Here is a 26363-nt window from a genome sequence, read left to right as displayed (position 1 = left end):
GGCATTTAATTAAGCCATTCATTGCTTCCAGTGTGTCACTGTGAACATTTTAATATGCGCTTCACAGCAGCAAGGCCTCAATTTCCACCGCCTAAAAACTGGGAGCCCACATGCGTATTTTTTTTTGTGCCACCAATTGTTACAAGAGTTTTGTACAACAAAGATTTGGAATGTATGTGTCTTTTATCATACCAAAAATGCTCATTATACCCCTTGGTATAAATGTCACAGAGAATGTTAATAGCTGGCCTCTTTTTTTTCTTTGATGAGGTAGTTCCACGTCTGGCTGTATGAGATAGTAACAGGCTCTACCTATTATTAAATAATTGCCCAAAGTGTGGGTTTACTTCTTTATACATGCTTCATAAAATATTCAGTGTTTGAGTTTAAGATTTGTGAAACTGTTTCTGGATGATTTGGTAAGTAGTGGAATTAACATACTAGAGCAGCTGAAAATAGGGATGTGTCTGACTCTGACAAAGAATTTTCTCTTAAAATAAGGCTGTATATAAGGCTTTTTCCTTTGACCAATTCCTATAACAACAAATAAGTTTGGAAAAATCATTCTATATCATTAGAACATTAAACAACACCACTAAGCATCTCCAGGTAACATGCTGATAAGCTGAATACTACATTATATATTATTTCTTAAAGGTTTATAAAATCTCCATAAAAATATTGAGTACCACAAAATCATGATACTATGAAATCATGAGTACCCACAAATGCACCTACCGAAGCTTTATGGGTTGTCCAGTTATAAAATCAGACTGCAGCATCTCAAAACTGCAGAATGGGGAAGCTGGAAGAGACCTTTGAAATTCCCTAACCCATAACCCTTGGGTAGTATTGCATAGACTTCACAGTTTTCTGAGTAAGTTCTAAGAGGCTCATAAGTGGTTTTCATTAGAGCAAAAATCTGATGGACCCAGTAAGTTTGGATACAAAATAATAATAATAATAATGTAAGTATTTTTAAAGCTTTAAGAATTTTTCTACCAACCAAACTTGACAGTATGCAAAATTTATAATTTAAATAGCACCTGTAGAATAAATCCTCAGAAGAGCTTCAGAGACTTCCTACAGCTAGCATCGCCCTGGTTTAATAAGGCCCAGAGTGATTCAAAATTTGAATTAACTGTCATACCAATACATGGTAAAAGAAAAAGTAGAACTGAATTTTAAGCTCCAATCCAGGGGGTCTCTTTATTTAAATTGGCCACACTGCCACAAGTCAAAACATCTATAACCATTCTTTTCATTTTATCTGTTGTAATTAAGACTTCTTTCATGTCCTTCCAACAGAAGAAAAACCCCGGGAACGCTCTAAAAAAATACATTTGCATTTCAAATTTACTTTAAAAATGTCTTCCCCTTATTTTCACATCACAAAATTCAAGCATTATTAAAGAAATCACAGATTATACAGCTTTCTGTGTCCTGGGTCTCTGTCCCTTTTTACATTATGAAAATTGGAACCTAACTGGAATTAAGAAATTTTCAATATTAAGTGTGTAAATTATAAATACAAGTAATTTTTAAAAAACTTTATTTTAACACCTAATACAATTCCAATTTTAAGTATTACTTGCACAAAAAAATAAACACATTTGGTATAAAAATGTATCACTTTAACACCCTCTCCCCTTCGGCCCCTCCCGCCCCACCCCCATGAACTGCACTCTGTCTGGATGCAGAAACATATAAAGACTAATGGCACAGAAGAGTTTTCACCTACGGGAGTTTCTGTTTAAGTGCCCACATACTCTAGAGGACACCAGCTCACTTTATCACACGAACCATCTCCTTCAGCCTGCTGAATGTAGTTTCACAAAGAAACAAAGCTTATTATAAAGGCATTTAAAAAACCATTATCTTAAATTCTTCTTAGAAGCACTAACTTTTTTTTTTGCAACCATTTATATACAGTGTTACATAACAGCTCTGGAGTACAGTACATGCAGCAGAACATACCTGTTAAATATAAAATACTTTTCTTAAAATCTTCATCGTTGGAATTCTTTGAAGTCTAAATTATAGAATGCCCATTACTTTGAGAAAATGGCTGAGGAATACAAATATCTGCATATGTTGGCCACTGAAATAATCCAAGGCTAACTGGAATAATATTCATAGCACACCAGGAGTGCATAAATAATTTACTTACATTATTAAAATACAACCCATAAAATTCAAATTCAAGATCTTACAGGATTGTCTATGTAAATCCTTTAAGTGGTTGCCTAGAAATGCATTGTTTCTTTTTTCTCTTTTCTTCTTTAAAGTCCTATATAAAATGTTTAGTTGAAGTTTTTCCTTTCTCACATGAGGCGAGCACCTCTATTTGTGCCGGCTGCCCCTTCTCTTCATTGCAGCGGTACACTGTGGACAGTACCATTTTCCTTTCGGTGCTTCTGTCAGTCCAACACACCCATAGTGGAACCATTCTATAGGGCACTGCAAAGTAAAATTGCAAAGCAATCATTTTTAGTACCTCTAAAGATTAGGGAGTATATTAACATATGCCCAGTAGAATGAGTATTAGTTAGAATAATGGGAAAACATGTTTAGATCTAGGAGATGATACACAAATCACACGGTTCAACTAATAAGCTTCAGAGAAAAGGAAATGGAGGCACAGAAAAATTATGTATCTTTGTTAACTGAGATTCATGTAATCCTAAAAAATGACCTAAAATTCGCTAATTTTACTTCTAAAATTACCTTGAGAGTAATTTTATTTTCACTAGAATTACTTGGAGAGTAAGTTGACACCAACTTTTTAAAAGAAAGATTTTATGTGTTTATTTTTAAAGAGAGGAGAAGAGAAGGAAAAAGAGAGGGAGATAAACACAGATCAGCTGCCTCTCCTGTACCCCCTACTGGGGACCTGGCCCACAACCCAGGCAGTGCCCTGCTTGGGAATCAAACAGGTGCCTTTTTAATTTGCAGGCAGGCACTCAATCTACTGAGTCACACCAGCCAGGGTGATACCAACTTTCAAAGCCAAGAAGAAGTGAGATGGGTCTCTTATGTAGAAAGGAAATGTATTTTAAAGATCTTATTGAATATTCAGCCTTATTCTTCCCCGCACAGAGTGGAATAAGATACTTGTAATAGAAGACATAAAGGAATGCCCTGGGTTTCCTTATGTATCCACTGAGAGACATGTAGAGGAAAAGCACTATACTCTGCAATACATTAGGCAGTTCTACACTTTCACAGAAAATCTTAGCATTCAGAAGGGTGTAAGTGGGAATGAGAGAGATCAGAGTATGATGGGGTATTCACAAAAATCTCATTTGTCATTTTCACTAACTGCCCAGAAGACAGTTTCTAATGCTGTTCTTGAAATGTGTGGGCAACACTGTTTTTGCAATAATCACAAACAGCCCACAAGCAATCCTAAAAAAGGAAGTGGATAGAGGATATTTCTCTCTCTATGTGAACATGCTGTTGGGATCCTATCTGGTCAGAAGAAGCCCAAATTTTAATGTACCAAGCTAATCCTGCTCAATCTTCACATTGTTTAAAAATTTAAATCTCTTAGTATTAACATTAAGACCCTGACCTTACTGAGTAGGATTTCTTTACCTCCTCTGGAGTAAAAGATGGACAAAAGAACTATGTGAAAATAAGGAGGGCGTAAAAATTCCTAAATCACACATTCTCAGCATTCAATAAAAGCATATATCTAACAAAAATTAAGCTTCCAAAAGAAAGAGCAATTTCAATTATCTTTTTTTTTTAATATCAGAGGTGGCTTTTCTCAGCTGACACCTGCAGACTACAATAGGAAATGCTACACTAATGGGAGGAAAACAACCTCACGTTAGATCCTCACCACTCCTACACTTGACCTGAGCATCATACTTCCTGAAAGAATGTATTGTTTAGAAGTCCAGTTCTTCACCGTGATAAGTGAACTAGATTCTAGTAAACACAATATTCTTTAGCAAAGGAGGAGGGGGTGTTTTCATTTTCATGCAACATAACGCCTTCTTGAGAAATATAATCTGCATAAAACCCTACAATTAGTTTTAAAAGTTAAAATAGGGAACACATTAAGGGACACTATTCTATTTTGAGAGGAAAATTCTTCTGCATAACTGTTTTCTTAGACTGAGAGACACAGTAAATAAAAATACTCAAGTTAATAATATGTGATATTTTTCATTCGTAAAGAGAAAAATTTAATACTTACATCTTGGTTATCACAGCCCACCATCTCACCATAGGATACCTAGTTAAAAAAATTTAAATATTCTTATGACTATATAACAAGCACCTAAATCCAAACTAATTGTTTATAATAGTGTTAAAAAATACAGAAATATACCAAATATATAATTGCATTAAGAAACAGGATATACAGAGATTTATACAGTTTATATATTTTTTCTTTAAAGGGTCACAGGGCGAGATACACAGAAATTATACCCCCTTTCAAAGTCTGAAAGAACTTGCTCTGAAAATCACCTTTGTGGGTGGTTCCTTATGTAAAGATTTCAAGTTTCTTCTTTGGTTACTTACCTACTTAGGTCTTTTATTTTTTCTTGTGTCATGTTAGGCCATTTATATTTTAGCACTCAATACTCCATTTAAACTTCTAAATGTATTACCTTATACATATATTACCTGATATACATATATCCTTCCTCATTACCTTTTTGCTATTCATTACTAGCACTTTACAGTACAGCTTTCTAATTCCTGAACTCACTGAAGTTCTCAATGGACTGAATAATTTTCCAGAAAGGATTAAAGAGATGGCATACTTTCTATTCTATGCACATGAACAAATAATTTCTCTGGGTAACAGTTTTTTCGGAGGGCACTCAGATTTCTCCCTCAAAGTTCTACATATATATTTCAACAAATTCTAGATTTTAGTGTTACGGAGAGAAATCATGGGTGAATCTGATTTTGTTCTTTTGTAAGTAACCTACTTTTATTGCCAAGGCATTTACCAGATTTTCTTCCTTTCTTAACCCAGGAATGGGATCAGTCAGCACCTTGGTCTTGGACTACCCAGCCTGCAGAACTGTGAGAAAATAAATTTCTGTTCTTTAAACCACCCAGTCTGTGGTATGGTATTATGGCAACATGAGCAGACTACAATAATATGCACTTGGGGTATGCAGTAGTGATACAAACAAATGTTTAGTTACACATTATATCTGAGGCCTGAGATTATGGTTGACTTACATATTGCTCTATACTCTTTGTATTTACAACAAACATTTTTATAAGAAACAGGAGAAAATCACACAAAAAAAGAGAAAGGGTATTTTAACTAGAGTAAAAATATCACTTGAACAAAATAAAATTGTTCTTTTTCCTAGTTTATTCAGATTATGCTTTTATAGACATATGCCAGATTTTTACCTGATTACAAATGCAGTATCGTGGTTCATTTGGGTCGTAAGTCCAATCAACCTGACTGTTTGAATCAGATTCTGGTACTACCGTGGTTTGTTGAGCAATTTCTTGTACAACGGTTGATGATGAAGAACATGATGACAAGGAAGAGGAAGAGGATGAGGATGATGACTGCTGGCTTGAAGACTTGTTGTTTCTGAAAAAATAAATAAATAACAACAACAATAAAAAACAACAGTATCAGTTTTATTTGCTCAGCATCCAGAAGTTACCTGAGAATAACTCCTAAATAAAAGTGGTATGAAATGAAACCAACTGTATAAATTATTGTTTACGACCAAGTTAAAGTCATTTGATAAAAAGATTTAAAATTATCATCATTTGGAACAACAAAACAACATTTTTTATAATGGTTTATTTTTGTTATCTGGAGAATAAAGGTATTTAAAAAGAAATTTTTTCAAAGTATTTAATATTTTTTCAAATAATTTTTTTAATTAGTTACTATTTACTACTGACATAAATTGTAGGTAATACCTTCAAGAATTAGTATTAGTTATGGTCACCTTATAGGTAATTCTTTGTATTTTGTATTTTCTTTGTACATATACAAAGAATACAAAGAATTCTTTGTATATGTACACAAAAGCATTTGGTGGAAAATAATCATGACCATCAAGCAATATGTGAATACTTACCTGTGTAGAACAGGAAACCAAGAGTTTTAAAACTCTGAAACAATTGATCACTACCTATATGCTAATTAAATATTAAAAATACAAAAATTATTACCAGTAGTTACAGTAAATTTGGGTCATTAAGATGAATTAATTTTTAAATTACTTAGCTCTTTTGTGGTAATTCTACATTGATCATTCATTTAGGGATTTACTCACAAAAATAGAATACAGTAAAAAAATTATAATACAATTATTAGGTAACTAATTCTCTTGGACCAGCATTTGAACTTTCATTATGTATGGACAACAGGCACATGCAGGCACTTATCCTCCTAGGAGTGTTATATGCAAAGATACTTTCATAATTTCAAGTTTAGGGACAATAAGGCCACGAATTAAGATACCTTGTTTTTAATCAAAATAGAGAATCTCATTTAAAAACAAAAAATTTCCAGGATGTAATTTGTATTTTATATATTAATTTACCTAAAACACATGACAAAATAAGGATTTACAAATAAAGAAGGTCTCATAAAATGGTTTATCCTAATGAACAAAAGAAGGTAAACATTTGTTAATAAATCCAATTTAAGAGTCTAAAAAAATTTTAAAAACTCCTAACACTTTTTACAGACTTTACCCCTTCAAAGTACGGCAGCGTGAGTACAACATTTTGTCTTCTACCTCTCCAAAGTACACTTGGATCCCTCACAGGCTACCTGTGTTACTAAAGCAGGAAAGCCCAGGGGGGTGCCAAGCCCAGTGTGCACACCTGGTAAAGACACAGGGCTCCTCCTGTAAGACTTACTTGCTCTTTCTCCCGCTTCTTGAGTCTGCTGCTGATGAACCAGCATTCTGTGTTAATGTAGTCATGAGTGCCGAAGAAGATGAATAGCCAGCTGTTTCCCTGGGCATTGAAAATTCTTTTCCCAGCTGAAAGTCATTATTTTTAAATGCTTCATAACTGGCTTTTAAACTTGACGTTCTTCGTCCTTCTTTCATCTTGAATAGACATTCATTGATAGTATTAATATACATAAATACGTAGATTGCCTTTTTCAAGTGTTACTAGTTACAGTATTATTTTGGTTTAACCAATACTACCTTATTTTGTTTAAACCATTATTTTCATAGTTGATATTTAAGCTATTTTATGTGAAGAATTAAAACCAGTTTTTCCACAGTTATGAAGTAGTTACAGGATTAGTAACTTAATGCGGAATAGACACAAACTGTAGAAGTGTACCAATTCAGGGCAACCTAAGTTCTGAGGCTGCAGAGAAAGCCCTGGAACATAAAGAGAACAAAGGGTCGTCCCAGAGTTGCTGTGGATTACAGTCAGGAACATGGACACCATGAGCAGCTATCGTGAGAAGGAATCTGCACATCATTGTATGAGTCTGTATTTTTACTTTTCACTGTCAGTCAAGTAATTTCCACATATTCATTTCATTAAATAAAATGTACGATATCACAAAACTATGATTTAAAAATGAAACTATACAATTAAGAAAACACTTTTTGTTCACATCTAGCTGTTCCTACTAGAGTTTGTCAATAGTCAGGGCACAACCTCTGCCTCTTACCTGAGCTGTTGCCTGGACTGCTTGAGCTGCCGCCATGGTAATCGCCCCGGCCCCAGTTCCTGATGAGAATGAGCCGATATTGTAGGAGGCCAGGGGTTGGGAGGAATTCACATTGTAAGCATTGTTGGAAGAGGCCGTAGAATTATTGTTTCGACAACCTGCGTAGAATTAAAGAGGAAATAAAAATGGTCAGAGAGAACATAAAGTTAGTGCATTTAAAATAACATTATTTTGCATCACAGATATAATCATTAATTTAAAATTTTCACGTCATGTTTTTCCTTTTCCTTCTTTCCCCATATGTAGACTTTGGCCAGGCAAAGACACTATATGATTCATTAATCTTGAATGTTTTCAATTTCCCTTATTTTAACATGAATAAACTAAAGCAACCAATCACACTTAAGAAATAAATTTACCTAGTGTATTCTCCTTAGAGGCATCTGACGTTAGGGTAGATAGAAGAGCTTCAGATTTAAACTTTTTTTCAGGAATATGGTCTGTTGTTGCATGGTGAGAAGTTGGATTATACTTCCTTTCTGCACATAAAGAAAGAATCCATGTGTTTTTAAACTTCAGAGAACAGTGGGCAAGGCATAATACTTCCATCTAGTTATAAACTGATATATTTATGTTCTGAGTTCCTCAGGAAATACAGAACACTATGTTTTCTTAGAAGACAGGACGAACAACTCTCTGTGTCACAGGTTTTATCAAGAGCAGAATGCTCTAACATTTAAAAAAAAACACTTCAGAAGCAAAGTATTGAAGATAACCCATGACACACAATGGTTTCATATGCCGCATGAGGGAAAATCTGTTTTGAAAACCTTATTTACAATTGAGGTAAGTTTTTAATCAGTGCTTCTTTCATGTCAAATTGATCTGTCAAAAAAAATATGCACAGATCAAGTCATCAAGCCAACTGGCTAACCATTTATTTAGTCACTAAATGAATCTTTATTATATGCCAAACAGTAGGCTAGGCACTAGAGAAGCAAGAATGAAAAACACAGAGCCTGCCATCAGGTAGCTCACTGCCTGGCTCAGTTCTAACACTTCCTAGGGAGAACCAGGTGTTTGTATGTCAGAAGCATGTACTATTAGTGCCAGACATCTTCGCCTATATGGATTCCAGAGTAAAACAAATTCCCTGTTCCTAAATCAAATATGCTTTTCCCAAGTGAAGAAGGAAGTCTGCCAGTAATCACAATGATAAATACATATCTAACAAAATAAAGGAAGAGAAAGATACTTATTTCTCAATCAGTTGTGTAGACCTAATAAAAGAGAATATACAGGTAATGAGTTTTTTATTGTATTTAAAAATTTATTTGCACTAAACCAAACTTACTTTCTACTGGAGTATGTGAATGAGCATGGTGATTGTTCACTGGCTGTGAAGGAGTATCTAATTCCAAAGATCCTAAAAAAAGGGGGGGAGCACAGAAATTCACTGCCATTAACTGTCACCACAGAACTTTACATGTCAATCAAATACAGGTACTGTGCACCCTTCATTCAAAAGAGGAGTAGCAAACTCTGAGGCATATGCCTCATTTTAGTCAGACACATTAGGTTACCACTGCCAATTTCACCCTGAGCCAGTTCCACAGTTTCTATAAACAATAAGTAGCCCATTTCTTAATATTCACCTTAAATACAAAACAGCTCAAGTCATGCTAAAGTCTAATAAGGGAATTTACAACAGTAGATATTACATATGGGAATGAATGGATATTACAACTACATTACTGCTAAGAAGTAAAAACTCAACGTAGTTTTACTGACTTGAAGATTTTTCTATGGGAAATCTTCAAGTATAAAGCAATGGGGCATTACTACATGAATTCTTTGATTATTAAAATAACCTAAGATAGTAAAAATTTCCTAAAAGAAGGTAGAGATTTTGCTTGTGGAAAATGAAGCATAAAATTTCTACTGCCAAGCTTTAAAATACTTTTAAGTAAATGTTCTGGGTTTCTTTTGATCCCTTGAGATGAAATTGTGGCAGGGCATGGGGGAACAGTTTTTATACTGGATCTGATTTAGTTTCACATGTCTGTGTCCTTATGAGGATGCTTCATGAATTTTCCTGCAGTACTGAATAGGCATAAATTATTGTTATAGCTATTATCAGCATTTCAAAATAAAATCAAAGCAGCTATAGGATATTTTATTTTGTTTCAAAAGACATATTATGTTCAGACAGGGCTCCCCTGGAATATTAGATGATCATCTATACTGATGGATCCATCCTGACTGGTTTGGCTCAGTAGGTTGGGCGTCTTCTGGTAAGCTGAAAGGTTGCCAGCTTGATTCCCAGTCAGGGCATATGCCTGGGTTGCAGGCTAGGTACCTGGTTGGGGGCCTGTGAGAGGCTATGGATCGATGTTTCTCTCTCTTTCTCCCTCCCTTTCCCCCTCTCTAAAAATAAATAAAATCTTAAAAAAATAAAGTGATGGATCTACTTTTGAATACTTTTGAATACAAAATGCAACTATGAACACCAAGATGGATTTGTGCCTGGCAGCGTCTCTAATTGACGTTTTGTGAGAGTATAAACAGAGATAAATTCACCTCACACTGTAAAGAAACCTTTCATCTGTGTGTAGAAGTAAGTACATGTTCTTGCTATTGAAATGCACCAAAAAAAAAAGATGTTTGAACCCTTTAATTAAATTCTAGTAGAAATCAGCCAAAAAACTAACTTGGCTCACTAATATTGAGCTAGTGCCTACTCTGGGTTTAGCACCACACTGTATGCATTATGGACATTACATATTTAGGTTGGAAAAAGTGTGAAATTAATTAAACAAAGCTCTTGTCTCCATTTTTTAGGAATGCTCTTTAGTTAAATCCAAGAAGTGATATGGGTAAACTATAGCAAGAAATAATGTTGAGTCTTGCAAAGAAATACTATTAACATGGCTTCTTGCTGATACAAGAAAGCTTAGAAAGACTTTTTTGAGAAAAAGAGACACTATCATGGAACCCATTAAAATCTTTCTTAGTAACACAGCTGAGCAAAAGCCTTAAGACAGTTCTTAAGAAGAAATAATAACCCTTCTCAAAGTTTACTGTTCATACAAAGCATAAAGAGGAAGGGCAAAGTCAGTACATTTAATGACAGATGGTTGACTTGTTTCTAGATGGTTATTTTTCTTTAAATCTTTGTTCTTACCACTCATCTTACTAGCACATTGCATATTTTAAAATGGAATGACTCTATGTGTTATTTTCATAGTGGGTGGATGACTACCCTATTTATCTCTCTGTTTCCATGACCCGAACAGTTCCAACTGCCAAGGCTCCAAGCTCTTTCCCCGGCTGCCACCACTCAGCGAACTGCAGGATCTGAGAAGTCCCTGTGGGTCGTCTCCTCGGGGATGCACACACATACTGTCCAACATTAATGGAAAACTGTAAATTTTACTTACGCCTCTCTAATATTTCTGTAATTCCAGCATTATCAGCTTCCAGCTCCATTTTAAACTTAGCCAGTTCCTGATCCAGCTTTCTCAAGTGTCGGTCTACCTGTTTCAAAGAAGACCAAAGATAACCACCAAAATTTGGGACACTATTAAAGTGTCAGTTCAATGAGGAAATCTACATCTTTATTTCTGTTAGTGAATCTGTTTTGTATCCCTGAACAGATCAATTAACCTACACCTCAGGTTTTTAATCTGTAAAATGAAGATGCTGGCTAAATAATCTCTGAAGCCCTCTTTAATAAATTTTAAGTTTTAAGAACACAAAATTTCAATTTGTTAGAAAGTACTTGAAAAAGTGGCATATAAAAACTAAAGTAAAGCTGACATTAGGTATTTGGGGAAGGGGGAGGCACAGAAAAAGGCTGGAAAGTTCTCACAGTATGCCCTGGAGTAGTTTTAGCCTAACCTCGCCCTGCTTCTAACGAGGCCATCCACACTGCCACACCACAGTCACAGTTACTCAGAACAAGCAATGAAAGACCCTCAGTGCAGAAACAAAGAAGCTACTCTATTCTATATGTACATTTCTCTGAGGCAGAAAGTGGGCCATTATACTTGTAAACATTTATGTAAAGGACTGAAACAAAAGGGTTGTTTAGCCAGAAAAACGCCATTCCCCAAAGAACCTGGTTAAAGTGGTTTTATTGTAAAACTACTGCCCTTGTAAAGGTAGCAAATTTTATTTTCTCACTCACCTAAAGACCTTTTGACTGATTTCAGAAAATGGTATGACATCTCAAACTAGCAACAAGCCTTAATTTATTTTTAAGCTTAATATTAAAATGTTTTCAAATTTACTATTTTGAAGTGAAACAAATCATGAAATCTTTGAAAAATATTCATAGTACATTACTGACACCATCTTTTTTCAACTCTGATTTTGCACAGGATCATTGACGTAATGGAAAATAACTTTCTTACAAATATCAAAATGTGTATGATACATTAAAACGCAAAAAAAACTTAAATAAGAACTGCAATTAAATAATGTGTATCCAAAATAAGGGGGAATTGGAGAAAAGTAACAAAAGATAATATGCGTGCACTAGATACCAAGTAATCTGCTTGGTGCTTAAATGGTCTCTCTTTTCTAGCCCTCCCTCTAATCTTTTGAGATAGGTTATTACTGTTTCCATTTCATAAGAAGAAACCAAGGCTCACAGAAGTTAAGTAACATGCCCAAAGTCAATAGCTAATGCATTATGGAAATGAGATTTAACACTGATCTAACTGTAGTAAGTTGTGCCTTACAATTTATACCTAACATTGTGCTCTGAACCTGTAGAAGTCAATTGTTTTTTTTAACTCAGAGTAATGTAATTCAAACTGAAAATACACAAATATCTTATTATTTATATTTTATATATCAACAGCAACAATTGGGGTGTTGGTTTGATTTTTCAATAATTTAAATCACAATTTTCCTCCCTCTTCATACACAAGTTATTTTTCAGAACTTGTCAGAAGTTGTAATTACAATATTTAAAATCCTATAGGGTCACATATTATGGACAATTGCTCCTATTCAAAGAACCTGCAGGTAACTGAGCATCCTTTAAAGGACCCTCCCTTCCAAAAATAAAGTATGAACACAGACCTCAGTTATTCAAAAATATATTTTACATTGTCAAAATTTAATCTCAAGGGAAATCAGAAAAATACTCATATTTGATTCTAAGACCACTTAATGCACAGAAAGTACCCCACCACCTTTCTTCCCTATTATTATACTACTAACACATATTGCGTTCTTATTATGTGTTTGGCATGGGTTACATGAAGGATACATGAAGTATGAGAAACCCTTGACTTCATAGTAATTAGAATTCAGCTAACAAATCAAGAGTTATATAAGATTTTTAAGATGATAAAGGTTTAAAATATATCTATACACTAGATGTATCAAATAAGCAACAGTTGAAAAGGGGTCAGAAGTAACACTTAAAAAAGATAACACTGGGCAGTACAGACACAAAGGAAGCATGAATGTGTTAGTGAAGAATGGATTGTATTCAAAAAGTCAGAAAAAGAAGTAACAACTAAAGAATGTAAAGAGACAGGAAGACAAACAGTGTTCTTAGAGAAAAACAGAGTAGAGTATGGTGTGGCCTGTAATCGGTACATATAGCTTATTAGAATCTCAGTTGGAAGAGTGGGAGCAGGGTAAGATGAAGACATCATCACACCCCAACTCCACCCTGCAGTGAAAAACCACTTTACTTTATTAAAGACAGTAGTGACAAGCTTTATTACACCTGAAAGTATAGAAAATAATGATGAGAATTTCCACTACTAGACAGCTCAAAAAAAGCACTGCAACCCAAAGAATTAATAACGCAAAAAAACCAAATTCATAACTTCAATAAACAAACACAGAAAAGCCTTAACCACACTGTTGTGGGCAGGTTCTAAGACAGCTTACAATCATTCCCACATCCTGATACATAAAAAAGATTATGAACTGATTAATAACATAAGCAATTATTAATCAATGAGAATGTTCTTAGATTCACCATTGCTGTATTAAATCAAATTAGACTTTGGAAGATAAGTTAAACACAACATTTAACTGAAGCTATAAAGCACCAGCATACTTACAAAGTATTAAAAAGCCATAGCAAAAGCTTAATTGAACTTGACTATAATCTATAAAGTGCATCCCCTGTACCTACATGATTCTGAATGGTTGAAGGATCTATTCTAGCTCATCACTATAATGGCCTCACAGATTACAGACAAAGCAAAACCTAAGTTACCAGGCCCCTGCACCCCGTAAGATTGATTTACAGCAGTAAAGAGGGTACTGATCCACTTGAGATTTTCCATTGGCTACAGATTGCTAACACAAAGCTGACCACGGAGTCTGATTATTGATTTGTTCCCCACTTAATGTGAATAAATGCTAGCCACAAAAGTTTCCTTAAACTCCAAAATCATACCCTGTAACACCATATCCTCAGTGCTTTAAAATTATCATCATTTTTCTGACCTCTTCAAGGACAAAGGAAATTCTCTCAGAATATTTAAGACATTCATGATCATAAAGATACGTAAGTTGCACTTGGCTCCTGTGCATGAAATAAACAAAAAAATCCTCATTCTTTAACATTTTTGCATACAGTTGTAATCCTTTGTTCTCTTTTGACTCTCCTAGTGTTCTAATATTCAAATTTTCATGTCACTGATAGACCCAAACTGAACTAAATGTATATAGCTTTTTAAAAGTTTCTACATGATTTACGGTTCTCAATACAGACAAATCTAAAATTTAGATGTCTAACCTACCCTTTTAAAATGAGCACTCAGTCTAGAAGTTTCTAAGTTGAAATCCACGGCAATAAGAGATAAATTTCTACCCATGAAAAGATCAGGTAATGGTGAATAAGGAGGGTAAATTGGGGAAGAAAAAAGAACCATGATAGTAAAGTATTTCTCTGATAAGTCATGAAAATGACTCTTTCCATCTCTGAATTATATTTAAACTAGATGAAAATTTGATCTGTCTTTAGGCTGAATCAAATACTTAAGGCCTTAGCGCATAAACTCCATCTAATCATCTTTCTAAAAGACAGTAAGGGTAGGAGACAAATCAAAAGGTCAAACTCGTATAATATATTTCCTTAATTAGGGTACCAGATGAAGAATTCTCAAATTTATAGGTAAAATGTTGGCCCGAAATAGAATCATCTCGGGAACAGGCCAGGATATAAAAAAGAGGCAGGTTTAAGGGTATTGGGCACCGTAATAGACTGCTGAAATCATCCAAGCATTATGTGAAAGTTCAAATTCTATCAGAGTATACATAAATCAACTTTATTAGGTATTGTAATCTAATGCGGCCTGAAGACGGTGACATCTGGCTGAGGAACACAAATGAGTGCATGATGATTATGAGTATCAGGATTCTAAAAGGAAATTATTGTAATAAAAGACAGATTTTTTTGTTAGTCAAATTTCATTGAAGCACTACTGAAATAAACTTTTACTTTGTTCTACTGAACTCTAATCCCACAAAGTTGCTCATTTGTTGGTATTTATGCAGTCCAGTTTCTTTTCCTAATAAATGAGGTTATAAGTGCAGTGCAGGTCAAAGGAATAAAGTTTACTACTGATTTTAAAAGTAAGCAAAATATTTCAATGAAAAATCATGTAATGAAATATGCTATGGTAAAACACTGAAGAGCGAAATCAAACACGATTAATACTAAATTGTTATATTTTAAAATATGTCAAAATAATACATGCTTACTTAAAATTACCATAAAATATGTTTAAGCAAAGGCATACATCAGTCATTAGTCTCCTCTAAGGTGTACTTCACTCCTCTGCTCAGAATCCTCTGTGGCCTCCTGCTGCTGTTAGAATAAAAATCACTCTGCTGCATGGACTGGCACTCCCCTGCACGCGCTGGCTCCCGCCTGCTTCCCCTCAGACCACTCCTCCTCTCTCGCTGTACTCCAGCCACACTGGCCATTTTCCCGGTTCAATCTGCCAAGCCCTTTTCCATCTCAGACTCTGCACTTGGCACATCATCTGCCTGAAATGTTTTTCTTTAATGCTTGTCACATGGTTGGCTCCTTCTCATTTTCCAAGTACGCCCTCAACTGTCACCCCGAGACTACATTCATCCTGACTATACTCTTAACAGCTTCCCCCAGTTACTCATTCTTTTCCTCTCTCTCCACAATGTTTATATCCTTCACAGCACTTAGCAAAATCGAAAATAATCTTTATTTACTAGTTTGCTTATACTCTTTGTCTATGCGTGTCATTACTGCCCACCTAGCACCAGTAACTGTTCATAGCTGGAGCTCTATAAATATTTGTTGAATGAAAGTTATACTCTCCCCCTAAGTATAACTTAATCGGTAGAAGTAGTACTGTTAACTGGATGAATGATCTATAAATAAAAAGTTCTGTAATTTTACAGTTACATTATGTCCCACCTACTCACCTCTCAAGTACACAGCATTCTAAGGTATCAAATATTAAATGTTACCAGAATTTAATTTCTCTTTAATGTTTATAAACACTTTTACTTGGATGTTTACTGTTGATTATTTTGGGGAGCAGAACTAATTTGAAGTGGTAAATGCATTTCGTGACCTCCCTACTGAACAAGTCAGTGATCCCTTCCATTTGACTACAGTGACTTGAGAGGGTAATCAAGTAAATTTCTTGGCCTGAAGCACAAGGGTTCAAGTACCACAAGCCACTCTGGCACTATGGTGCAGCATACACAGCACAAATGTTCCAGGAGAATGTATAATTGCTGTAAACGTTTTAGTAATTATTTACTTGTGATAAGTAATGCTAGTTTTCATTTATGTAAGTAAAACCAAATTTGTAAGTTTACCCCTTAAATAAATTTCATTTAAAAAGTTACTTGGTAAATAGATGTACAGGTGCTATGGAGATATTGTAAAAACCTTAAAGGCAGAATGCAAATGATTGAAGTTGGGAAAACATTGGGGTGGATCACCTCAAAAAAGTTATCTTTGTCCTTTTAGGCACGAGACAACTAATCTACCATGCCAGACTATGAGGGTACAGAATGACTTAGAACCTCACCTACCCTCAGGGGCCCTGGTTACAGCTAATATAAAATAGACCCTGGTCAGCGTGGTTCAGTTGGTTGGAGCATCATCCCATAAACTAAAAGGTCCATGGGCTTTAATTCCCGGTCGGGGCACATGCCTGGGTTTCGGGTTCGGTCCCGGGTCCAGGAGCATACAAGAGGCAACTGACTGATGTTTCTCTTTCACATCTATTCTTCTCTCCCTCCCTTCCTCTCTCTAAAACTTAATAAGCATATCCTCGGGTGAGGATGAAATAATAATAATAATCTAAGACTTTACTGGGAATGAGTAGCTGGATATTCAATAACTGTCATTACTTTGTATAGTAAGGTCTAATAATGTCTTTTAAATTTCGTTTTCTTTTATTGATTCCAGAGAGAGGGGAAGAGAGAGAGAAAAAGAGAGGGAAACATCAACGTGAAAGAGAAACATCCACTGGTTGCGTCTTGCATGCACCCTGACTGGGGACTGAAGCCACAACTCAGGCATAGGCCCCCGACCAGGAATTGAACCTGTGACATCTTGGTTTGTGAGAGGATATCCAACCAAGCCGCAGTGGCCAGAGCAAGGTCTAATAATGTTTAATAAATGTTTTATTATAATTTAAAAGAAACCTTTCTAAAAGCAAAGGAATTGAAAACAGCAAAAAATTATATGTAATATATAATTATTAAGAGGAAGAAAGCAATTTAAAAAGAACACCAAAAATAACTGAGCAAAGACATGGATCATAAGATTGTCTGGTCTCTGAAAATGATTCCATAAAGGAAACTAAACTTTCCCTTTTCCTGGTTTAAAGTCATACTCTGAAAAGAAGTGACTATTTGCACTGCAGTCTACCAAAACAATCTCAGCATACTAAAATGTAACTCTATTACCTTTAAAGAAATTATCAGCCAACTAAACTGTGTCTGACACCAACGATGATGACTTTGAACTCTATCTATCCCTAAGACTCATATCTTGGGAGTCATATTACTGTTTCTTTTTCTCCATCAACTTACCCAGGTGATTTTGTTTAACAAATATTTATTGAGGAGTAACTATGAAGACACACACAAAAAGATATAGTTCTTGACACTTATAGCAGGGAAAAGACAAAAGGTAAAAGGTAAATAAAAATAAAAAAAGTAAATAATTGACTACAACATAATTCGAGTAGTAACAAATTCCTGTGATTAACAATGATTTGGAGACTGGCATGGTTCTGTTGACGGGGAGGGCAAGGCACAAACTGCTAATTAGCTACTCAATATGCTTTCTCTCCTTCCTTACAGCCCACATACAGGGGCTGGCAATGTGCTGCGCTACACAACTTTCCTCAGCCTCCTTTGCAGCAGGAAGTCAGTACATGAGACTTTCAGGAAGGCTCTTTAGAGGAGCTGACTGAACCGTAAAAGGAGCCCTTTTGAGGAATCCCCTACTGCAGTTCTTCCACTTGTCCAGGAGGGGGAACAGACTGGAAACAGTCTGGGACCTTGATGATGTTGGAGCCCTGGTCTATCTCCTCTGAGAACAGTTATTTTAGATGAAATAAAAAAGAAATCTTTTGTTTTAATCACTATTGTGTAGCTTTTCTGTTATAAGTTGTCAAGTCTCTTCTAGATATAAATGACACAAATATCAAGACTATTGAGATGACTTTAATAAAGAAGCAATGCCTGTGTAGGATTATGAAAGATAAAGTTTACCAAGCAAAGATGAAAAGGAAAGGTACTCCAGGCAATTTTTTCTTCTTAAAGTACCTGGACAATGGCATGCTGAAGTGGAGAGGAAGGGATGATGAGAGGTACATACTTAGAAACTAAAATTAACAAGACATGGTGATTGATTAAATGTGGGGAAGGCTGGGAGAGGAGGAGTCTAGGATGGCTTTCAGTATTCCAATGTGAAATGACTAGGAGAGGGGTGGTTCCCCTGAGATTAAGAAAGAAAATGTGTGTGTGTGGGGGGGGGGGGGGATGCATTACTGAGAGAGTGAGAGAAGAAAAAGGAGAGGCTAGGAGTTAAGTTTTAATACACGGAGTTCCAGGGCCTAGGAACTTTCAGGTAAGACAGACTCAGAAGAAAAATGTGAGCTTGAGGAATAATTAATGTATAATTGTCAAAACTAAGAGAACACACAGGAAAGTAATGGAGGAGGAATGTTTTTCAACTTGGGTGGTGTGCATGGGCACAAAGGAGGTAAAACTGGCATTTTTATATTACAGTAATGTAAACAAGTCTTCACCATGTGGCATTTGGTCTTCCTGGTCTCCAGAACCGGGGAACACCCACACCCCCTGGGAAGAGAGTTACCTCTATATGCTAAGTAACAACTTGAATAGAGTAGGGCGCCACAAAGGTCAAACGCCAACCCCCAGGGAACAGCAACCATTATCAGCGATATTCAAGAAGGAAGAGAAAGGCCACAAAGGTGAGAGAATAATACTGATAATATTAAATCTCAAAGAAGAATGGATTTTTATATTATGAATATGATGGTCACCTGAAGTAGCAGCGGAGTATTAAAAAAGGAGGAAAGGTCTGAAGGGGACAGAAGTAAAAGGAAGTGGAGGAGGAGGCAGGAAAGGGAAGGAGGAGAGGAAAAGAATGAGGAGAAGACAAAAGGCAGTGCTAGAAATACTGGGGGAACAGGAATAAAACAGGTTCAGCCTGGCAGAGCTGAAAAGAAGTGGCTTCAAGAAAGTTGAAAATGTCAGTCAGAGAAATGAGATGGAATGAGGATTTAAAGAAGGAGCGATGCCTACATCTGCCAAGCTAAAAGCATCACATTTATACATAAATGTGAAGGAGGTAACTATTCCTTCAAGGTGCAAATTAACGTGCCAGTTTCACAGGTAAGGAAAGTGAGGTTCCAGGATTACATGACTTTTCCAAAGGCCTGCTATTCGTGAATAGCTGAAATCATGTCTGTATAGATCTGTTATAACACCTGTTTTTATTACCTTTTGCTAAATCACATCACTTTTTATTACCTTACTCTCTAGGTAAATAATCTATCCCCCACAAAAAATTTAATTTTAATCTTCATTTTCTTTCTGAGTGAAATGCTCTCCCCTCAATATAATACCTAACCCAGGCCCCTGAGCCTCCGAATAAATTCAAAACTTATCTCATATCCTCCAAGAAATCAACAATAACTCCATATGGCTTAGTTCAGTCTTTTACTAGATATGCCTTAATACTCGACTGCAATGATCTTTATTTGTTACATGTTTCTATTCAGGCTCTTCACTTTACTTTGTGGGCATGTCTTCCCAACTAGTTTACCTTAAGGACAGGAGCCGTTTGTAGTATTTTCTCTTTACTCCTCCATTACACCCAGGTACACTCCATTATATCAAGCACACAGTGGATGAAAACTTTTGGTTCATAAGTGACAGATGGATATACACACAAACACACACACATTTAAAAAGCTATATTTATGTTGCATATATTTTTCTAAATGCCTGAATTATTTTTAACAAAGATATAAAAGGATGCGAAATAACAAAAATAAACAACACAATAGAACCAAAGTGCTGAATGACTTAAAAAGTAGGTAGTCTCTAAATAAAGACTGGCACATACAGTCATAGAATGTTACTAAAAAAATTAGTCTTGGGTTCAAATAACAATGTCTTTTTCTATGTTTATAAACATAATTCAAGATCAAAACAGTTAAGAACTTTTTTCATTCCAGCCCCCTCTACCTAGTCGGAAAAAAATGATTATTTTCAGAATAACTGTAGAGACAAACAAGCCTAGATTATTATAGCCATAAATATTTTCAGTACATAAAAACAAATAAACATTTTCTACGGCTTTACATGACAAACGTTTTCTAGTTTTGTATACATATTTACAATGTATATCATATGTGGTATGCATCTTTTTTCTGTGTCTTGCTTACCAATGATCATGAAATTTACATGTACTTGTTCAGTAGTAAGATTGTGTCCAGAAAAGATTATAAAATAAGATACAAAATCTAATAGGGTAAAGTTCACCAAAAGTGAACATTTGTTTTCAGCTTCGACTTGCTTTGAAGCCAAACCAGAAATGAGTATTACTTAAAGCAGCTAATTTAGGAGAAGATGCTTTACATTAAAAAGAGCACCATATTTATACCAGCTTGAGAAACATTGTATATACTTGCTTTCATAGTGATTTCAATCTATTATAAGCACTGCTGCAAAAAAAAAAAAACCTTCTTTTAAAGTTCACTTAAGCTACTGTTTCCCATTTTTAACACCTAAGCCAGCTGTGTACTGTCTATTGACATCACTGAATACAGGTGAGTACGATCTTCTTCTTTCTAGTTGGACTACCAAGAACTCCTGTCAACACAGTGGTCTTAGGTGTACTATACCACAGAAACAATCTCAATATGATTTATCAGGAAAGTAAACACACTACCTTAAAAAGATAAAGACAACTAAAATAAAGCTAAACACAAATTTCTGTTTTTTTTTAAAAAAGAAGTCTAACATGAGGTGCAATTTGAAGGCAAAGTAGATTTGGCTAAAATGCAAGGATCTTGACCTGTGAATAAACACTCTGGACACTCCAGGACTCTTTTCCACAAAGAAACCAAATAGGCACCAAACTCTCAAATTAAATGTTTCAGTCTGTTCTTACTACATGTAAGCCAATAATATTTAAAATAAGCATAATTCAAGTATTGATAGCATAGCATTCACATTAATTTTACTTACCAAATCATATATCTGGTTTGCCAACTGTACCTTCTCATCTGCATCTTCCAAAGCTTTATAGTAATCCTAAATAAAAATATTTTCATTTCAAGAATAAATTAATAATCTTAAAATTATCATACCTTGTTATCACTCAGTCATCCTAAATGATAAAAATCCGGCTAAGGAAAAGGTGGAGGTGAGCTAGGATTAGAAATTATGCACAATGGCCAAGAATTAAAGAATGATGTTCAGAATTCCTAGAAAATATATAAATAAAAGTAAATACTATTCCAAGTCTAGCCTCCATACTAGTAAAAGTTATATGAGCTAATAATAATCTTTTTCTTTAAAAAAATTTAAAGTTAAGATTTGTCTAATTTGTAGAAAACATTTAAGATCTCTACTTCTAAAACTTTTTAATGAAAATACAACTACTAATAAATCTGCCTTGTATGTCCCTATTTTCCAATTGTTCTATAACACTCATTTTAAGTTAGATATCAACTCATACAACTCAACCTATATTTTAGATTTCTCCTGAGAATAAAATAATTGTTTTAAAAAATGGATTCTATAAATTTCCATGTACTATTAGAATTTTCAGAGCATACTTAAGCTGTATTACCCCCAAAATGTAACAGGTAAAAGGCATGAGGAATGGGTTTAGGATGTATATATGTTGTGTCTATACTCAAACACACCTAAGTCTCCAAGTGTCCTCTAAACCAGGACCAACTGTCATAAATTCTAAATTTTTTTTCTCTTAACAGAAATAATCACCCCCATGTGGTAAAATAAATTACAAAAATACTCTAAATTGGTAGGTTTCAAACTTATTAGTTGATCCTTGAACAATTCCATGAAGGCTGGAGCTGGGGGAGCCATTATTACCAAGAGATATTAAAGGACCTGTCCAATGTCACAGAAATAAATGGCAGAGTCATAACCAAAGCAAGGTGCTTATTAGGTAGTTCTTCCAATGTACCCCCGAAAAACTAGATCATACCTTTAAAGTAAACCTTAGAGGGACACCTGATATCCATTCTAATCTGAAGATAACTTTAAGTACTCTACAACTAATTAAAAACACAAAGAATTCTTTATTTCTGGGCCTAACTCATGCATAAATTTAGAATTTTAAACTAAAAAAATTTTTTAAGGATCCTTACAGCTCTTAAGATTCTGTTCTGTGAGTCCACCTACTTAGGTAACTAGCAATATAAAAACTATGCTTTGAGATTTGCTAATTAAAAGTATATTTTTATGGTACTGTGATTCTCTAATAAAAGTCACTAATTACTGAAATAATTTTTTATATTACCAAAATGCTTCAATGATTAAAAATTCCTACACCTGAAGCTCTAAAACACAACAACTATTTACATTCTAAGGAGCCACTGAAAACTTCCTTTCATTTTGATACCCAGAAAACTATTTAATTTTAAAATATCTTCCTGAGAGGGTCCCACTTTTAACTAACAAATCACCAGGAGTGTTTGTTGCACATACTTTTTTGATGGATGCCATTTGTTCTTCTCTCCACTCTGGTTTATTTTTCTTTGCATTCATAAAGAATTCACTGACTCTTTGTTCTAGTTGATCCATTGCATCTACAACATAATAAAAGCATTTCCTATTCAGATGGCTAAATTCATACACTTAATATACATGTTTGATGGGGGGGAAGGACGACAAATATCTGACATCATACACTCCACCTGGTCACTAACTTAAATATGTCATGCTTTAATTATGTGAGTATATCATACTTTAATTACCATAGTAAAAAAGAAAGTTACAATATTCTCTACTAATAATTTATTTTTGTTATTTCAAAACTTTTTCCAATAGTCAAAGCAGTCAACAACATAGATAGGGTCTATACCAGTTTCCAAATAGGCTGAAGTCAAAAGCTAATGCTATTAAATCAGCCAAATGTGCCAAAACACAATTTCTTATTGCAAGCACCACTAGTTATTTCTTTTAATAAGAAATATTAAGAAAAAGTCACATTTCTTTTAATATGAAAAAGTGAAAAAAAAATTAACCTCTCACCATATGGCCGTAAACACACGATCACCTCATATCATGATTAAAAGCAATAGTACAATCATTTATTCACTAAATACACTGTATTATTTATTCTAGGTAAATTTTTTTTTTCTAAATGACTGCCAAGAACAGTCACCTCATTTCATGACTGCTAAAAAAGAAAAGATAAATAAAAGGGATTTTGTTGCCATGTAAATCGAAAACTTTTTTACTCTACTCTTCAAAATTATGGAGATTTCCAGTGATGTCTTACAGTTAATTTTTTCAAAGAATTTTCCTTTATTTAAATAAGTATTGCCAAATTTATTTGCTTACCAGGTCTCTTTGTAAATCCATGATACCTATTAATTTTAGAAAATTCTAATTATTTAAAAATACAAGTTTAAAGACCTCTAATTTGCATAAGCTACATCCAAATTACAAGAAAATTTAAAATCGGTAATGATAATAAAAAAGCATAAAATAAGCAACTCCCTATTCAATGCCTACTTTGTTTCAGGTACTATATATTCTAATTTCTGTATTATTTTAATTCTCAGATGGTTCTCATTTTACAATGAAAACTTCTCAGAAGAGGTAATGAGATCAAGGCCAATATATAAGTCAGCAAAGCCCTAAAATGAACTCAGATCTGACATTAAAATCTGTGCTCAAACCTATAGACAACACTGCTACTTTAGAAAATCTTTAGCATTTCAACCACATTAAAGTTAAAATGAACCTTGTGGGCAAGTGGAGAAACACAGAATTCAGACTTCCACACCACAATACAATGAATAAAAGAGGGTGGCTTTCTTGTATCACCTGTATTTTGTGCCACATGAAATTGACAATAGGCTGAGAAAACCACATTCCTGAATAATGGGTTGTATGTGGTGGGTGGGGTAGGGCAGAGAAGCAAGGGGGAGAAAGAACAGATTCTTAACTACCTCAAGACTCCCACACTCTGGAATGTTGGTTCTCTGATCTCTTTTCATGATACTCCTTTCCTCACTATCACACCCTAAACCCCAGATCTTCCTTCACCACTTTTATAAGAAAATCTGGCAGCACTAGAAACTTTATATGTGTAGCCTAACACACGGAATAAATGAGATTAAGAAAAATGTCTTCTGCAGATACACCCTATGAAGGCCAGTCATTAATATCACTTAAGTAATTTTATTAAAGAGTACCTACATTTCTCCGAAGAAAGGAAGTGACACATGGCCAAAAAAGTACTTGATTATTCATTTTCATTGTGTCATACAATTTATTTCGCATCCTTAACTTTTAATATAGTATCTATACGAGATAGTAAATAGCTATATTATAGTCACTTCAGAGAGGGGGAAAGTTTGTGAGGTTCTCTCAAAACATAATAATGATAAATTTAGTACTCAATCACTGTTTTCCTGTTTGTTTTTTAAAGATTTTATTTATTGTTAAAGAAACGGGAGGGGAGTGAGAAAGAGGGGAAAAAACCACCTGTGAGAGAAACATGAATTGGTTGAGAATAAATAGGCTGCCTTTCGCATACCGTAAACGAGGTACCTGGCCCACAATCCAGGCAGGTACTTTGACTGGGAATCAAACCCGTGACCCTTCCGTCTGCAAGACAACGCCCCATCCACTGAGCACAACGAGCACTGTTATCTTGTTTTAAGCGTAATTTTGCTCTAAGTATTTACCTTCTTATCTCCAAAGGCACTGATTCTTTTTGAATCATTAACCCTTTAAAGAAACTTCACAGAAAAAAAATCATATAAACCAAATAAAGCTGTATGAAAGAGCAAGGTTAATTTTGGGGAAAAGTTACTAAATTACCAAGCTATCACCAACAGAAGAGCCAAACTGTTTATTATGGCAGACAACAAGCTTATTTCCCTCACTTATTTTGACTAACAAGATACCATGCTGTTGACAACTAAGGAGATATTCTATAATGTGTTAACTTTTCGAATTTGAAATGCCAAAGGTCTTTAAAGAAAAAACAAACCACATATAACCCGTGCTTTTATGTGTTTTCTGTTCTTGAAAATTTTTTATTAGGATAAACTTTAACAAAAGTATAAATGCTAAAATCTATGTTCAATACATAAAGGCTCAAAGTCAAAATTTTAACATTTATGCCAATGTGAATTAAAACATGTATCTACATTCTCAATAAAGGTACAGGAAATTTTATTGCACAGTCCAAAATTCAAGAAAAAAACACACAAGCCCTCTAATGTCTCCCCTTGTCAAAGCGAGGAGAAAAGTAGAGTGGGAGGCAAGAAGAGGCAGGATTTGGCATTGAGAATTCTTTTTGACAATTCCTATGTACTAGTCAGTGAGCAGGAGAGTCAAATAGTAGAGGCGCTGGAGTCGATGGGCACTGAAAGTGCGCAGCAAACAAGGTTAAACGCGCCGACTTACTCTGCACCTGCAGGTCCATCTCGCGCATCTCCGTGAAGCGGTCCCGCAGGTCCATTGGAAGCTGCTCAATCACTGTCAAAGGGAGAGTCTGTCAGAGGGGCGGGGCAAAGAGCGAAAGTACGCGCCTACGTCACTGCGTGCGCGCGTGCGTGCGTCGCGGGGGGGGGTCTAGGGAGCCGCCGGCCCAGAGCGAGGCTGCCAGTTACCGTGAGAAAGAAACATCCCCCGCCTCCCCCTCCCTCCCGCCATCCCGCCATCCCGTCCACTCGCGCTCTCGCCCGCCCGCAGGTCCCACAGGCTGCCCCCGCCAGCGCTGCCCACTCACTTTCGAGATAGTCCTCTAGGTACAACATCGCGGGCCTTTAGCTCTTAGAGAACGAGGGGGTCCAGGGGTTTATTTGTGTCACTCGCTGTCGCCGGAGTTTTGTCCCTTCCAATATGGCGCCTCCGCTAGCAGCGCCCGCTCGGCTTCGGCGGAAAAAAAAAAAAAAAAGAAAAGAAAAAA

At 35.3% G+C, this 26363-nt stretch overlaps 1 protein-coding gene across 1 annotated transcript; it reads right to left on the bottom strand.

Moving 5' to 3' along the window:
• Positions 1–26363, bottom strand: ING3 (inhibitor of growth family member 3). Its single transcript, XM_028525547.2, has 12 exons — positions 26184–26363; positions 25859–25930; positions 22919–23019; positions 21428–21493; positions 11092–11188; positions 9006–9077; positions 8071–8190; positions 7652–7809; positions 6874–7067; positions 5392–5581; positions 4208–4246; positions 1–2460 (listed from the first exon to the last, which is right to left on the bottom strand). The coding sequence occupies exons 1-12, from the start codon at positions 26209–26211 to the stop codon at positions 2344–2346; spliced, it is 1254 nt and encodes a 417-aa protein (XP_028381348.1). The 5' UTR covers positions 26212–26363; the 3' UTR covers positions 1–2343.

The sequence above is a fragment of the Phyllostomus discolor genome, chromosome 10 (assembly GCF_004126475.2).
Source record: "Phyllostomus discolor isolate MPI-MPIP mPhyDis1 chromosome 10, mPhyDis1.pri.v3, whole genome shotgun sequence".
NCBI classification, from domain to species: Eukaryota; Metazoa; Chordata; class Mammalia; order Chiroptera; family Phyllostomidae; genus Phyllostomus; species Phyllostomus discolor.
The sequence above is the reverse complement of the archived record's forward strand: the minus strand, read 5'-3'. Positions and strand labels throughout refer to the sequence as shown.